This window comes from Schistocerca serialis, chromosome 4 (assembly GCF_023864345.2).
Source record: "Schistocerca serialis cubense isolate TAMUIC-IGC-003099 chromosome 4, iqSchSeri2.2, whole genome shotgun sequence".
NCBI lineage: Eukaryota > Metazoa > Arthropoda > Insecta > Orthoptera > Acrididae > Schistocerca > Schistocerca serialis.
Window position 1 is genome coordinate 947,402,069 of NC_064641.1, and position 18,138 is coordinate 947,420,206.

Consider the following 18,138-nt stretch of genomic DNA (forward strand, 5'->3'; position numbering starts at 1 on the left):
TTATATTCGCACTCTCGAATACCGAAGTCGTTGATCTCATTATACTTATACAGTTAAATCTTACGATCGGGGTCTCATTTGATTGGCATTCCACAATGAGCTAAGTATCGGAAATACACTCTCTTGACCGCTGCTACTCTGGAAATATCGCTACTCTCCTTACGACTTCCTCTCTACTCGTCACATAACATAATCAATATTAACTTTACAGTGCAGTATATACAAACGCTACACAATGTAAACCACATTAACTTCACAATACAGTATATACACATTTGACACAAAACAGTGCACTTATCCAGTATATCTCTACAGCATGCGAAAAATTATCCTATCCCTACAGCGTCTATATACAGCAATGCTCCCCCATCCTAAGAAAGCACCGTCAACCTGTTCTCTCTACAGACTCGACACTCAGAGCTAATCTTCCCTCTTACCTCAGCGGACCTAAGTCACCCTCGAACTCTTTTTTACAAATTCGGTATCGCCCCCTCCTCAGCACAAACGCCTTACTGTCTCTCCTTCCTTATCTGTTCGCTTTTCTTCAAACATCCTCAGACTCATAGACTGCAGGAACACATGTACTTTCTCCATAATATTACACCATTTTAGCTGTACTTCTCACTATCATGCACGAGGCTACACCCTACCGATCACTAGTTCATCATAATTCCCAAGATACAGACTTCAAATTAATTCTCTACAAACGCTGAACTTTATGTATGTGCAGCATGCTGTAAACCACTGACTAACTAGAAACAAACATACGCAAAATGATATTTCCACTCTCGAATACCGGTCTCAGTCATGTAACATTTTCGAGATCTTTGCTATAATTTACACGTCAACTAAGGTCTGTCCCAGGTCTAGAGAATAGACAAGCATGTTTCCAACACACCACAATCGATCTTCACTCAGATAAATAAAGGAAGAAAATGTGCAGAAGTAGTCAACGGAACAATCTACATCCCATCTAATAACACTCCACCCCAAATCAATCATCTTCTCAAATTCTGACTTGATCACCAAAGTCGCTCAACACATAATATTACTTCGCTATTCATTCGTCTAGAGGACATCAAAGTTCGCTGTTACAGATCCGTACACTCCAACAGACCTCTGCATTCGGACAGCTGCTTCAGTTATTTATTACCATTTATGATCATTTATTATTATTTATTATTATTTATTATTTATTATTATTTATATCATGTTACCTAACAAAAATGGCTCCAAGTTCAACTGTGTTTATCTCCTATGACAACCACCAGAGCGCTCTGTCATCACGTCAGTTGATTACGCAATTACCGTTATTCAAGACAGCTGCACCCAGTGCGAAACGTGCCACCTTTCCCGAACCTGCATGCTACATTAAAATTCCAACTTGGCCCTAGTCACACCCTACACGTCGTTCAACTGATCCCATTTCCAGATCTTTGCGCATCTGATATATGTAATTTAAGTCGTAGAAAGACATATCAGTTACCTTCTGCAGCCTGTCTACAAGCAGAATGCCCTCAGTTACTGCAACAGGACCTTGTCTTGACCATTCGCCTGAAATTCAAGCGCCGCCGGCGGCATGTCAAAGCCACCTATCTGTCCATCTAAACAGCCATCCACTAAGCCCCAGGACCAGCATGCCGTAGTGGGCTCTCTCTCTATACCTGCTCTCCAGCTATTGTCTAACGACCACTACACTGACGGATTCCTGAATAGCGCAGATCTCTATCCTCCCCTGCATCTCCAACTCGACATGTAAACAGTGTCCCCCCCCCAGCCAGCGAACCCGTCGTCATTCACGTTGCGCCGACAATTCTGTCAAAACTCACTTTCTACGCAAAGATGAGTATTCATTTAGGACAAATAGACAAACATAACTCCAAGCAGAAGTCATACATATGATTTTAAAAAAATGACCTCAATTTAGATTATCCGACATTTATTTACATGTCCTAATGATACAGTCGTAGATGAGTCGTGTCATCCACTCGCTCACTCCTTCTACACACGCTTTCACAGAACTTGTTCTATTTATATGCCACCCACCCTGTTATAATAATTTTGAACAAGCATTTACGCTCCCACATACAACCCAGCTCAGTAGAACATAATAATTCCTTTTTCCACAGACAGCCATATTCGGTGAACACTTAAATGTACTAAATTACGCATACATGTAATCAAATAAGCGAATACTTTTACCGACATACACACACCTCTCACTGAGGATAGGGCATTTAATATTATATACTTAAACACAAACCAATGATAACCATATTCCGATGCGCACCTTGTCCTCGTAATAAAGCACACTGGCCAATCATGTGACAGCATGTTTTCCTAATTTCAATGTCATAGCTAAACCATACCTCCTCTACTTTGCAAGTATCATTGCGAGCATTGATAGATGACTGCTCAGTACGTCCATTCACACTTAATTCTCGAACACATAAAAACGACCAAAGTATACCAGACAACGATATACATATTTCTAAGACCTCGCGCATAGTACTCAATCAATCTCTCTGCCAATGGCGGTCACAGAGCAATCTCGCCCTCTTACGTTAGAAGACCATCCTCACTTCAGCATTGACCACTCTACCCCGCAACGTCGCTACCCAATTAATCCTCAACCGAGCAGAGGAAAATAGCTACACTTCACCTCTCCAAGTGCACCTCGCCAAGTGCACCTCATTTCTCTTGATGTACCCAAGTGATGGAGCTTAGCACACCATATCCATCTATAGTGACAGATCTCGAAGTGCCTTAATTTAACAGCATACAGTTAAGAAGAACAAGAACGGAATGATATTTATACACAACGTAGTTCGACACATTTTTACGTAAATCATCCAGTCTATCATGTGTAAAGCACTGTAGCTGCATATGGCTAGAATGCAGGCTATATCACGTGACTAAAGCATCCAGATAGAACACTGGAAAAAAATCGACCTTCAGCAATTTGTCTTTCTCCAGAATAAATGAGTCAACGTTTAAAACCTACCTAGTGACAGCTCTGTCTCAATCGATCTGTAAGAGCGAACTTTGATGTCCTCTAGACGAACGAATAGCGAAGTAATATTATGTGTTGGGCGGCTTTGGTGATCAAGTCAGAATTTGAGAAGATGATTGATTTGGGTTGGAGTGTTATTAGATGGGATGTAGATTGTTCCGTTGACTACTTCTGCACATTTGCTACCTTCATTTAGCTGAGTGAAGATCGACTGTGGTGTGTTGGATACATGCTTGCCTGTTCTCTAGACCTGGGACAGACCTTAGTTGACGTGTAAATTATAGCAAAGATCTCGAAAATGTTACATGACTGAGACCGGTATTCGAGAGTGGAAATATCATTTTGCGTATGTTTGTTTCTAGTTAGTCAGTGGTTTACAGCATGCTGCACGTACATAAAGTTCAGCGTTTGTAGAGAATTAATTTGAAGTTTGTATCTTGGGAATTATGATGAACTAGTGATCGGTAGGGTGTAGCCTCGTGCATGATATTGCGAAGTACAGCTAAAATAGTGTAATATTATGGAGAAAGTAAATGTGTTCTTGCAGTCTATGAGTCTGAGGATGTTTGAAGAAAAGCGAACAGATAAGGAAGGAGAGACAGTAAGGCGTTTGTGCTGAGGAGGGGAAGATACCGAATTTGTAAAAATTGGGAATTATGATGAACTAGTGATCGGTAGGGTGTAGCCTCGTGCATGATATTGCGAAGTACAGCTAAAATAGTGTAATATTATGGAGAAAGTACATGTGTTCTTGCAGTCTATGAGTCTGAGGATGTTTGAAGAAAAGCGAACAGATAAGGAAGGAGAGACAGTAAGGCGTTTGTGCTGAGGAGGGGAAGATACCGAATTTGTAAAAATTGGGAATTATGATGAACTAGTGATCGGTAGGGTGTAGCCTCGTGCATGATATTGCGAAGTACAGCTAAAATAGTGTAATATTATGGAGAAAGTACATGTGTTCTTGCAGTCTATGAGTCTGAGGATGTTTGAAGAAAAGCGAACAGATAAGGAAGGAGAAACAGTAAGGCGTTTGTGCTGAGGAGGGGGCGATACCGAATTTGTAAAAAAGAGTTCGAGGGTGACTTAGGTCCGCTGAGGTAAGAGGGAAGATTAGCTCTGAGTGTCGGGTGTGTAGAGAGAACAGGTTGACGGTGCTTTCTTAGGATTGGGGAGCATTGCTGTATAAAGACGCTGTAGGGATAGGATAACTTTTCGCATGCTGTAGAGATATACTGGATAAGTGCACTGTTTTGTGTCAAATGTGTATATACTGTATTGTGAAGTTAATGTGGTTTACATTGTGTAGCGTTTCTATTTACTGCACTGTAAAATTAATATTGATTATGTTATGTGACGAGTAGAGAGGAAGTCGTAAGGAGAGTAGCGATATTTCCAGAGTAACAGCGGTGAAGAGAGTGTATTTCCGATACTTAGCTCGTTGTGGAATGCCAATCAAATGAGACCCCGATCGTAAGATTTAACTGTATAAGTATAATGAGATCAACGACTTCGGTATTCGAGAGTGCGAATATAATTTTTTGGTCTGTTTGTTTCTAGTTATTGAGTGGTTTAAAGGATGCTATACTTAGAAAAAAAAATTGGTGTGTTCTTGTAGTCTATGAGTCTGCTTAAGTTTGTAGAAAAAAGCGAGCAGGCAAGGAAGAAGAAGAGAGAGTAACGCATTTGTGTTGAGGGGGAGCGATCGCCGAATTTGTGGAACAGTTCTGAGAGGGACTTCCATCCGTTGACGCAGAAGGGCTGATTACCGCTGAGTGTGGCGTGTGTAGAAAGAAAGAGCAGGTTCAAAATGCTTCCTTAGGAATTAAGAGAATTGGGGCATGTAGTGGGTATTGTAAAGTTAATGTGGTTTACATTGTGCAGGGTGTGTATATAATGGATTGTAAAGTTACTAATGCTTATGTTATGGGATGAGTAGAGAGGATGACCGTATGTGTGTGTGTGTGTGTGTGTGTGTGTGTGTGTGTGTGTGTGTAGATTGAGAGGGTGGGGGGCTGTGGAGGTAATTTAGCGATCTCTGTAAAAGTAAGCACAGGAAGCATCACAAAGAAAAGCAGGATGGTACTTCGATAACGGGTCCTTAGGAAATTAGACCAGTAAATTCGAGAAGAAGGAATACGAATGATTAATCGGTTGTGCTGGGATATAGGAGGGTTGAGAACATTTGCGTATGCTGAGAGCTGGAAAGGTAGGAGGTGGGGAGCGCATTCAGTATTATTTTGGTAAACAAGTTCTGTTAGGGTAAGAATTTGAATTTACAAATAAGCTTAGAAAACACGAAAGCGAGCGTTAACTATTTTTTTTTGGGGGGGGGGGGGGGACACTATACAATTTCGGAGAGGTTCACTGGGCTCTTATTTTTTATTTTTATTTTCAAATGATCGTTTTAGATTGAGAGGGGAGAGAAGCGCTGGGATGTGTGCCGACGGTGTGTGTGTAAACTCGCTCTCGGCTATTCTGACAACAGACGTGAAGGTGGAGATGTGTCGCATATAGGCCGGCGAGCAATGGAATGCGGCCTTAACATGTGTGCTGGACCGCACTGAGTTAGGACGGCGACAGACGACTCGCGTGGCCTGGCTTGGATAGTCATGTTCGGCGTGTCGGTGATATGAATTTCTCAGGTGTTAGGTGTGAATGCGGCTGTCATCAAGTCATGTTTGAGGGGGCGAACAGAGGCGAATTGAGAGCTGTGGGACGTGTGACTTAATGTGGGATAGGTTGATTGCGTGCGTCTGTTGAGTTACTTTGCTGTGCGTTATTTGGACAGATTGCGAGTACTGATGGTGTTTACAGTTATGTGTACTGCATTATTTAGGAGCAGTTTGATATTGTGCTCTGAAATTAGGAGCTGTGCAACATGACACCAGGTATATCAGGACGAGTGTTTTTTGTATGAGAGTGATAGGTATACTCGATGCGTAAATAAAATGTACGTTAAGTATTTCAGGGACGATATAGAATATGAGAGAGTTCGAGTTGGTTGTTATTTTTTCTACTTGGAGGGTGTGTTAGATCGAATTGCTGAGGTGAGTAGCTACGAGAGCGCGAGGGATGTGATTGCAGCATATCTCCGTCTCTCAGCGGTTAACTAAAGATGGGGCGAGCAATGTTCTCAGCTTAGGTACTGGACCGTGTGGATTGAACAACACTATTAGGGTCATAGTTTAGCTAGAATATTTATACAGGAGTATGTCCGACGCTAGTATAAAGGTCCAGACTGTGATGTGGGCGGTCTCGCGCTCGTGGTGTGTGAGAGAGGCAACGCAGACGATTTTGAGTCATCACAGGTGACTTAGGTTAGTGGCTTCGTTTGCCACAGTTTTCTTGTGTTTGGTAGCGAAACACGAACTGACCATCAGAATTGAAGCTTGGCTTATTTGTATTTAAGTTAATGTGGGTTAGTACACGTTAGTGCACGTTAGTAAACGAAGGCAAGCATTAGTACATGTTAGCCAACGAACATGGGTCGGTAAAAGGACGTGGTGGTCGGTAGGGACTTTAACTATTTCATTTCAAGTCCAGGTGGGTGTGGCGGTGGCGAAAATTGATTCCAAGTGTAGGTGGACGTGGAAGTTTTCCGCGTCAGAGAGGTTAATTAATTGATCAGATTAATTAATAGTCATGTGGACTATGTTACATTCACTTACGTAGGTACTAAGCCAGGTGCGCGCGATGGCTCATGTGTACGGACGTGTGTTTTCGCCAAGACCCTGGATTAGATAATCTAAGCATGTGGGCTGAATAATGAGAATCAGGTGATCAGTTAACTTAGTGAGAGCGTTCTTTGTCTGACAGAGCCACGTGGTCGATCGCGCGTTGTAACGTCAAGGAAGTTTCCAACTCGGTAGAAAAAACATTCCGTTTACCAGAGACGTGTACGAAGAGGTTGAGTGCTGGTGGCTTAGTTTGAAGCAATTTTCTTAGGTTGGTGGCGGAAGCGCAAGTGAGCTTTGTTTACTGGCAGATTTCAAACTTGGCGCTGGTTCCTAGGAGGAGGCGGAGGTGGCGTTCTGGTCCTCGAAAAGTAGTTGATATTAGGGAGTTGAACACGTTTCAATATGTATATGACATTGTAAATGGAATTATTTAATATAGCGGGGCGGTGAGAGTGAATTAGCGAGCGTTCTCGCGACGAATAAACGCGCACGGAACGCGGTCGACAGGAAACAGCGTACTCGGGATTAAGTGCTCGCGGGTGCGAGCGACCGTTTGTGGCGCCGCGGCCTGCATGTGGCGCGGGCCGTGGGGGCTGGGCAGGCACCGTAAACCGCTTGACGTCAGCCGGCCAGGGAGCGGGCTCAGCCGGCCGCGCTCTGGAGTTTCGCTGTGTGGGCATGGAGAAGTCAGTTGGAATACACCTGCACGACCGTAATGTCTGAAATAAAGAGTCATTTTCCAGGAATTTACAGAAGGCGATGTCCGTCACGTGTATGGAGGTGTGTGACGTAAGCGGGGCGGTGGCGTAGCGGTTGTACAGTTATTACGCGCGTGCGAGAGCGAGTCAATTAGCGGGCGTTCTAGTGCAGTCCAAAGGTGCTGTTATATAGTCATGGCGGATTCCACTGTCGAGCAAACTTTGCCGCCAAAAGTGTAGCACTGCGATCTCGCTCGCACAGGGACACGTGGCGAACGGCTGTGTGAGGTCGGTATCTGCAGGTTTGAACGTGGTGCCGGAAGTGTTGCAAGGAAACGGCCGACCGTTGTGTGATTCAGCTCCGAGGGAGTTAATTTTGGCGGGAAACATGTGGAGGCGACGAATGCACGTGGTGAGCGGACAGGGGGCCGCTGTGACGTTAAACTCGACAAGTTCCAACGTGTCCAGCGAAATGTGTTTGCGACGTGGGAGCGATCACAGGGCTCGCCCCCCGCGCTAGTGGCTGGCCACCTCACGTGACAGGCGTAGGTAGTGTCTCCGCGAGCTGGCCAGGGGGTGGCGAGGATTTGAACTAATTCAGTTGGAGTGCGGACGTCGTGGTGACTGCACTGCGATATCAAAGATGTGTGTGCTGACTGTGCTGGAGAACAAGTGATGACCGTACTGCTTGAAATAAAGTCTTCAGTCCCTTCCCCCCCCTCCCCTGAAAAATCAAGGGACGTGAATTACGTTACTATAAGTGCAGTATATTATTTGACACTATTATGATAGGTTACCAGTGAAAAAAAAAAAAGATAAGTGACGGAGAAAGCTCGTACATGTGATCAATTATAGTGTTGGGGATTTCAACTTGTGATAGGTTTTTGTTATGGATGTAAGGAGAATGGCTTTCTCACCGAGAAAATCGGACATCCTGAATTAATAATAAATGATAATAATACATAGAAGTACAGTTTTCGAGAGAATATCGTGTTGGAATTTGAATTTGGCGCAATTTTCTAGTGGAGGTAGGCCTATAATAACGAATGATAATGAATGGCAATGAATGATAATGAATGATAATGAATGACAATGAATGATAATGGATGTTAATAAATGATAATGAATGTTAATGAATGATAATCAATAATAAAGACAAGTACGGTCTTTGCATGCATTATCCTGTTGGAATTCAAACTTCCCGTCATTTTTTCTTGAGTTTAGGTTTGTGGACGTAGCACAATTGGACTATTCTCCAGCCAAACGCCGCCATCTTGGATGATGTCATGCGCTGTTGCCGAGTCTACATGCCGCCATCTTGGATGACGTCATCGCCGCCATCTTGAATAAATTTGGCAACAATGGAGAGTGGGGTGACACGCCCCCTACTTATTCCAGAATTAGCATCAAGGCAGCTGCCAACATGATTAATGTAAAAGTAGATATCCTTGCAGTAGTGAAGCAACTTAAATCACTTAACAAAATCAAGTCTTCGTTCCAGACTGTATACTGGTTAGCTGATACAGTAGCTTCATACTTAACAGTCATATACAACCGTTCGCTCGACGAAAGATCCGTATCCAAAGACTGGAAAGTTTCATTGGTCATACCAATATTCAAGATAGATAGTAGGAGTAATCCACTAAATTACAGGCCTATATCATTCAGGTCAATATGCAGCAGGATTTTGGAACGTATATTGTATTCGTAAATCATGAGTTACCTCGAACAAAACGGTCTATTGACACATAGTCAACACGTATTTAGAAAACATCGTTGTTGTGAAACACAACTAGTTGTTTACTCGCATAAATATTGAGTGCTATTGACAAGGCATTTCAAATTGATTCCATATATCTAGGTTTCCGGAAGGCTTTTGACACTGTACCACACAAGCGACTTGTAGTGAAATTGCGTGTCTATGGAATATCGTCTGAATTATGTGACTGCATTCGTGATTTCCTGTCAGAGAGGTCACAGTTCGTAGTAATTAACGGAAAGTCATCGAGTAAAACAGAAGTGATTTCTGGAGTCCCCCAAGGTAGTGTTATAGACCATTGTTGTTCTTTATCTATATAAACGATTTAGGACACAATCTGAGCAGCCGTCTTAGGTTGTTTGCAGATGACGCTGTCGTTTATCGACTAGTAAAGTCATCAGAAGATCAAAACGAACTGCAAAACGATTTAGAAAAAATATCTGAATGGTGCGAAAATTGGCAATTGACGCTAAATAACGAAAAGTGTGAGGTCATCCACATGAGGTTAGACGATAAATCAGTCAAATCTGAAGGCCGTAAATTCAACTAAATACCTCGGGATTACAATTAGACAAACGTAAATTGGGAGGAACACGTAGAAAATGTTGTGGAGAAACCTAAGCAAAGACTGTGTGTTATTGGCAGGACACTTGGAAAATGTAACAGATCAACTAAAGAGACTGCGTACACTACGCTTGTCCGTCCTCTTTCAGAATACTGCTGCGCGGTGTGGGATCCTTACCAGATAGGTCTGGGATGCTAGATGTGGTACGAGGTACCCTCCGGCACGCACCGTGTGGTGGATTGCGGAGTATGTACGTAGATGTAGATGTAGAAATTCAAAGTAGGGCAGCACGTTTCGTAGTATCGGGAAATAGAGGTGAGTGTCACAGAAATGATACTGGATTTGGGGTGGACATAATTAAAATAAAGGCATTTCGGACAGAATCTTCTCACGAAATTTCATTCACCTCCGAATGTGAAAATATTTTGCTGACGCTGACTTACATAGGGAGAAACGATCATGATAATAAAATAATGAAAATCAGAGCTCGCACGGAAAGATAGGTGTTTGTTTCTTCCTTGCGCTGTACGCGATTGGAATAAGAGAGAATTATTGTGAAGGTGGTTCGATGAACCCTCTGCCAGACACTTGAATGTGATTTGCAGAGTATCCATGTAGATGCATGTAGATGTAAATACCCTTGTAGAAATATAAGAAAATGGAATGATTTGATGTCCCCTGTCTGTAGCAGACATTACCCCGTGTAATAAAGAGCTAGTGGCATTTTACAAGAACGACATTTTCTGAATCCGTTTTGGTTATTTGTCATAAAGTCGTTTTGTTGGATATAATTATATTGTTCGAGCATAGTATATTTTCCAAAATTCTGCTGCAAATCGATGTTTCTGATATGGGTCTGTAATTAATCGGATTACTCCTATTTCCTTTCTCGGGGATTGGTGTGACTTGTGCAACTTTCCACACTTTGCGTACGGATCTTTCCATGAGCGAGCGGTTGTATATGACTGCGTAGTACTAATCAGCATACTCTGAAAGAAACCCGACTTGTTTTCATTCTGGATCGGAGGCCTTGCATTTTTTTAAAGTGTTTTAAGCTGATTTACTGCACCGAAGATACCCACTTCTAAGTTACTCACGTTGGAAGTTGTTCTTGATTCGAATTCTGGAATATTTACTTCGTCTTATTTTATGAATGAATTTCGGAAAACTGTTTTGTAATTGTGCTGTATGAACACTGTCATCCATAACATCACCATTGCCATTGCGTCGTGAAGGTGATTGCTTCTTGCCAGTGGCTTAGTTTACGTACAAGCAGAATCCCGTTGGGTTTTATGCGAGACAGAGTTTCGTTATGGAAACTATTAAAAGCATCTTGCATTGAAGTTCGTGCCAAATTCGGAGCTTCTGTAAAACATGGCCGATAATCGGTATTGTGCGTTTTTCTTTTTCCTTTAATTTGGCCTGGTTTTTTGTTGCTTCTGGAACAGTGTTCTGACCTGTTTTGTATACCGTGGGCGATCAGCACCATCTCCTATTAATTTATTTGGTATATATCTCTCAATTGCCGTCCATACTATTTCTTTGAATTTAAACCACGTCTCGTGTACGCTTACATAGTTAGATTACAGGGAGTGGAGCCTGTTTCTTACGAAGGTGTCAAGCGAACTTTTATATGCTTTTTAAAACAGATGTATTTTGCGTTTACCTTTGGTGGGTTTGGCTGTTATGGTACTCAGTCTAGCTACAACAACCTTGTGGTCACTAGTCTCCGAATCCGTCACGATGCTCCATATCTGGTCAGTATTATTTGTTGGTAAGAGGTCAAGTATGTTTTAGCAACCATTTACACTCAGAGTGGAGTCCTGAGCCGAGTGTTCAAAATAATTTTCTGAAAAAGCATTCAGTACGATTTCGGATGACATTGTATGCCTACCACCGGATTTAGACGTGTATTTTCGCCAGCATGTCGAGGCTAGACTGACGTCACCACCAACTATAGTTGTACGAGTGAGGTGCCTATTCGAAATGAGACTCAGTTTTTCTTCGAACTGTTCAGAAACAATAAAAACCCAACAAGGGCCTCCTGCACGGGATTTTCGACGGAATCGAAGTACGGCACAGCTACAGGAATCACTGTGGCTCGGTTCCCGACATTCAAAGAGCAACGCACTGAGTTATGTAAGAGACTCGGGTCGACAGCGGTTGTGCTTAGCAGGGCGCGCTACGCTGTGCTGCTCTCGCTCGTGTGCCTTCTGCTGGTGGAATGTTGGGGGCGTGCGTGTGTAGACGGCGCCCACACGAGGGGACCGATGTGCAGCTTGATGAAGCCACCAGACTTTAGACCTGCTTCCACTCAGTCACAGCTAATATTGCAGTGTAAGCTCTAAGGAACAAGGCACTGCTACGAGTGAAAGTCTGACAAAGACAATGCCAGCCACTCGTGCTGGCAAAACGTCAGATAAATAATCGCACAAACTTCGGCCGAAGAACCTGAGACAGAAGCCGGCAGGCAGTTCGATGAAATACCCAAGAAGTTTGCACTTTATACGACGGTGGCAAGACGTCGCCCTCATTTTCCATCAGACTGATAAATGTGAAGCAGAGAGCAATTTTGTTGTTGTGACTAGTCCGTCGCTTCCCCCACAGAGGGAGAAGTTGCGTTATTGTTCGATTAACGTACACAATGTCGAACTCTGAAACATATAGACAAATCTTGGGCCCGTTCGATCACTTTGACCGTTTGAGCAGCAGTAGCACAGAAGTAGAGCACGTCTCCTGTTGCTAACAACTCTGTGTGTGTGTGTGGGGGGGGGGGGGGGGGGTCAGAGAAGTCTGAAGGACGTCTTATCTCCAGAATATTTCTTGCACTAATGTGAGAACATTTTGAGTTCCTTTCGAAGCAGCTTTTTTTTTCGTGGAATTGAATGATTTCTCAGTGTAGGATTTTTGTCTGCAAGCAGCCCCATTCTCCGCCCTATCACATTTATAGACAGAGATTAGTAATACGATAAGGTTTGTTAAAATTGTTTTAAGGGTGGTCCACATTGCTGGAATGAGCTTGCAAGACTTCCTATTGGGGTAGTGGCCGATATTAAACATGAATAAAATATATTAATGTGACAGTGACGGCTAACTACCACTGATTACTGAATCAAAAGCCATATTGTAAATAACTTGTATTTATTGTAAATTATCTCACGATAGAAATTAGATCATATTGAACAAATCATGAATGAAAACAAATTAAACAAATTGTACACTGTTCTTAGATATACTACACTGGTAACATTGGCTCCCAGCTCTTAATGTTAATGCCGCCAAACTCTAATCAGCCAATCCAGACGCTGCAAAGGCCTCCCACATCTCCCTCGCGGAGTGATACAATTTCTCCACCTATCCAAAAAATTTCTCTGTCCAAACAGCGGGCGTTGACCGCAGCGTTTCCTGCACTTTCTTATCAACTGCCCAATCAGAGCTCAGCCCATTTGCTGCTGAAACAGCGCGCGACCGGGCGGCGCCAGCGCGTACGTTGGACGCTGTCTGTCTGCTCGACATTTCCCCTCTCTCTCTCACCTGGCCCCCGGCGGCGTTCCTTTTGATGCTTGCAGGTCAGCGGCCGCATCCCCTAGGACCCCCGGCCCTTGCACAACGCTCTTCCGGCGCTCGCCGGCCTTCGCCTCCCCGCCTCCACTGGCAAACCCACTTTGCTTACACCTACAGCATGCAACTGAATATTATCATTACCAAAGCCCGTATTATTTCAGACATGTGTATAATCATCACGTATCTCTTTCTAATCCACCTAATAAGACTAATTAACCATTATATGGGTTTATTTACTCCAAATACGCAGAATAATCTGCGAAATGAATGTCACAAATGAAAGCCACCTTTGAAGCTTTGCACCTTACTAGCTGAGTACCTGACGTCGCCCGGATATGGATGTACAGATACTGTAGACGATATCAGAAAAAACTGTAGGGAATAGACGTGTGTGGGAGTGCTGTGGAGTGACGCAATGCCCGCAGTCCTGCTGATCCTGGCGTCACAGCGCATCGAGTCTGTGATCGGCGACTGGTTCGGCAACGACACGGACCGCCGGCCGCAGCCGCGCCAGGTGGACGTGACGGCGATGCGCGGCGGGCCGCCCTCCGTCGTCGAGTGCATGATCCTCGCCTGGGTCTGCGGTGAGTACACTCTCTCTCTCTCTCTCTCTCTCTCTCTCTCTCTCCCTGCAACCGAACGAGTCAAGCGGAGCGAAACTGCAGAGGCGACGCTGACAGAGTCCTCACTGACTGGCTCATCGTCACCGCTAAGGATAGAAACCTGTCATTTGACGACGGGGTTGCTCTTATAGTGCAGGCATCGTTTAAGAAGTGATAGTTCAAAATTCCACACCAAAAGAGATGAAACAGGCGATGAAATGTCTTAAGAAAATATTTCATTATTTAAAAAAATTTAAACTTAAATCTATGTAAATAGTTATTTCACTTCTCGGTTACATATGAAGAAATATGTGTCAGGAGGTGAAATTTTCTATGAAAATACTACCAGAAGCACGTTCAGAAAAACAGTGCTTCTTTGGCCTTGCGAAGCAGTGGGCACTAAGCTCGTGATTGATAAAAAAAGGACCTGTCACGGCTGCACTTACGTAGAACCTAACTAGACGAAGCGGCAGAAATGCATTCACACACACCGATCCCCACCAACTTATTGTTCTGGGTGCACAAAAGAAGCGTTTCTAATTTTTAAATCAGCGTAATACAGAAAATATCGTGAAGATATTACGATAGGGTCAAATTACCGTGGTGACTCTTACACGAAATGTTATCAGAACTACGTGATGAAGTGGAAAGCTATTTTAGTGACGTATAACATTTATCTCAGTACCCCATCGGAACGAGCCTCGGAACGCCTCAAAGTTTCGGCCGACCGCCGCGTCATCCTCAGCTGAAGACTTAAGTAGATGCAGATAGGGAGGAGCTAGTGGTCTGCACACTGCTGCCAGTGAGCCGCTACTTGCCGGTCAGCTAGTTCTCGAACCGGCCTCGCGAGAGCTCGGTGTACCCGGCGCACCCCGCCTGCCGACAGCACTCGGTCACTCCTGCGAGAGCTACCTGAGCCCGACAGCGCTGAACTGCGGTGGCCTGGCGGGAACCGGTGTTACCGCTGCGGCGAGGCCGTTGGCGACAAATAATGTTAGTACACTCAAATGACACTGCTCAAAATTATCATTTCGTTTCGACCTACCGCTTAAACTCTTTGAGTCACAGTACTAACATGAAGACCTCACCTGGAAACAGGGAGAAGGAACTAGCTAGTTGTTTTGAGAAATTATGCAGTAAAGTCTCAGTAACAACTCCTAAATAACATTTTTAATTCAGATACGTCTTCCTTTTCAAATACTTCTTGAGTAACTACATATTTTGGCCAAAGTTTCATTCTTACAAATGCATTACTGGGGACTTAACATTGTTTACATGCAAACTGAGTACATTTAACATCTGTTAGCATTTACATTCCACTGTTTATTTCTTAGGCGAGTTAATGAGACAGCATTGTGAAACCTCTCATAATACCTAGTTATCAGTTCCGAACTGTTTCAGTTCATGATACTACGACTTGATTAACCAATTTGTGCAATAATACATTGTAATGGTCTCAAAAATTAATCTGTGATTCAGCGGAGTATAAAATTAATTGTTTTGTCACCTCACTCCCCACGGCCCCATCCCCTCCCCACCTACCCTTTTGGTCGGAATTTCAAATGTTGTGGGGAATTTAAATTTTGACGGGAATTTCTGTGTCCCACCCCGCACCACACCTGAGAGTTAGCAGGAAATTAAAAATGGCGGTGCCATTTATAGGGCTCAAATACTGATCCTCCCAGACAGAAAGTCGAAGTGCACAGCCCACCACATGGAAAGTGCCCAAATTCCGAGGAGGAAGGTTAGGTTAGTGTACTTTGCTTACTTTTGTTGCGAACCAGGATTAAAGACCAGTCATAATTACGTAACAAATCATAAAGTTCAGCCCTAATTACACAACTATACGCATAGCGCTGCACAATGAGCACCTAAAATCGCAACACAGCTCAAAAATGGACAGTGCCACACTACTGGGAAAAAATTTTACAGTGACACTCGAAACTGGTGACAGACGTACTCACCTATAAAGTGGCGGGAATGGGGCTGGGGTGGAAGGTGGTGTCTTTATTTCTTTTCATGGGAATAGTGATGAACTGACGAGATGCTGGTGTTGGACAGACGGGAGTTTAATACGTATACAGCTGACGACTGGGTCTATCGCTGTTTGGCGTCAGAGTTCGCTACAGACGTCTTCCCCTACACTACTTGAAAATTACCCAGCAGCCCAGGTAAACACGCTGACACAACTGATGGAAAATGCTTCACTGCTCTAATTACACATCGAATTGTCATGAAAAGAAAAGAAATGGGTCGTAATGCAACACGTGTACGGGGAGAAATTGTCAGCCCAAAAGATTGCATAGGAGAGAGAGGTGACGTTTGCATTTGTGTCCTCCTCAGTGGGCACTCAACAAACTAACCATCTTAGCAGCAGTCTTAGTCTCCCCCCCCCCCCCCCCCACACAACCTCTCATCCCTCACTCTCCTTACCATAGGTCACTGATGGTCCAAAAAAAGATCCTTCTGGTGGCATTGATATATTGTCTCCAGTCTGCATAAATCAGCCACAGATAGACAAAAGACAACAACAGGATGCTTCATGCACCCTATTAAACGTATTTCTGGAAAAGACTGGACCTCCATGGAATAACAACGAAATTCTAACTGCCCAGCTTTGTCTGTGAGCACACTGAGTAGCCACGCCTCCAACAGCTGCAGTATGCCAGCCACTCTGTGAGAAGACATTTCATTATAACAGTTGTCTCTTATAACTGAGCACCCGTTAAAAAACAAAACACAATCGCGACAACAATAAATGTACTCTTTCCACGAAGATAGGAGCAGTTGATGTTCTTTTAGTTTTATGAGCAAAATCGTCATAGTTTTTATGTTCGGTGGCAGGATACGATTCATATTTCATTATTTGGCGACATTCAGGAGTAAAATACAGGGAGCGAAAGGCTATTTACAATTTGTACAGAAACCAGATGGCAGTTATAAGAGTCGAGGGACATCAAAGGGAAGCAGTGGTTGGGAAGGGAGTGAGACAGGGTTGTAGCCTCTCCCCGATGCTATTCAATCTGTATATTGAGCAAGCAGTAAAGGAAACAAAAGAAAAATTCGGAGTAGGTATTAAAATCCATGGAGAAGAAAGAAAAACTTTAAGGTTCGCCGATGACATTGTAATTCTGTCAGAGACAGCAAAGGACTTGGAAGAGCCGTTGAACGGAATGGACAGCGTCTTAAAAGGAGGATATAAGATGAACATCAACAAAAGCAAAACGAGGATAATGGAATGTAGTCGAATTAAGTCGGGTGATGCTGAGGGAATTAGATTAGGAAATGACACACTTAAAGTAGTAAAGGAGTTTTGCTATTTGGGGAGCAAACTAACTGATGATGGTCGAAGTAGAGAGGATATAAAATGTAGACTGGCAATGGCAAGGAAAGCGTTTCTGAAGAAGAGAAATTTGTTAAGATCGGGTATAGATTTAAGTGTCAGGAAGTCGTTTCTGAAAGTATATGTATGGAGTGTAGCCATGTATGGAAGTGAAACATGGACGATAAATAGTTTGGACAAGAAGAGGATAGAAGCTTTCGAAATGTAGTGCTACAGAAGAATATTGAATATTAGGTGGGTAGATAACGTAACTAATGAGGAGGTATTGAATAGGATTGGGGAGAAGAGAAGTTTGTGGCACAACTTGACTAGAAGAAGGGATCGGTTGGTAGGACATGTGTAGAGGCATCAAGGGATCACCAATTTAGTATTGGAGGGCAGCGTGGAGGGTAAAAATCTTAGAGGGACACCAAGAGATGAATACACTAAGCAGATACAGAAGGATGTAGGTGCAGTAGGTACTGGGAGATGAAGAAGCTTGCACAGGATAGAGTAGCATGGAGAGCTGCATCAAACCAGTCTCAGGACTGAAGACCACAACAACAAAAACAAGTCGTAGAGTCAGTTCGGTAATTTTCACATCTGTCAACGCCTCCTTTCTTTGGGATTGGAATTATTATATTCTTCTTGAAGTCTGAGGGTATTTCGCATGTCTCGTACATCTTGCTCACCAGATGGTAAAGTTTTGTCAGGATTGGCTCTCCCAAGGCCCTCAGTAGTTCTAATGGAATGTTGTCTACTCCTGGGGCCTTGTTTCGACTCAAGTCTTTCAGTGCTCTGTCAAACTCTTCACGCAGTATCATATCTCCCATTTCATCTTCATCTACATTCTCTTTCATTTCCGTAATATTGTCCTCAAGTCCATCGCCCTTGTATAGGTCCTCTATATACTCCTTCCACCTTTATGCTTTCCCTTC

At 43.5% G+C, this 18,138-nt stretch overlaps 1 protein-coding gene across 1 annotated transcript in view; it reads left to right on the forward strand.

Annotated features, from left to right (window-relative positions):
* Nucleotides 1-18,138, forward strand: part of LOC126474851 (transient receptor potential-gamma protein-like) — a 528,586-nt gene that overhangs the window by 177,977 nt on the left and 332,471 nt on the right. Inside the window, exon 6 of the mRNA XM_050102331.1 lies at nt 13,702-13,860. Within this exon, the coding sequence (XP_049958288.1) occupies nt 13,702-13,860 (159 nt within the window). The remainder of the gene's footprint in view (nt 1-13,701; nt 13,861-18,138) is intronic.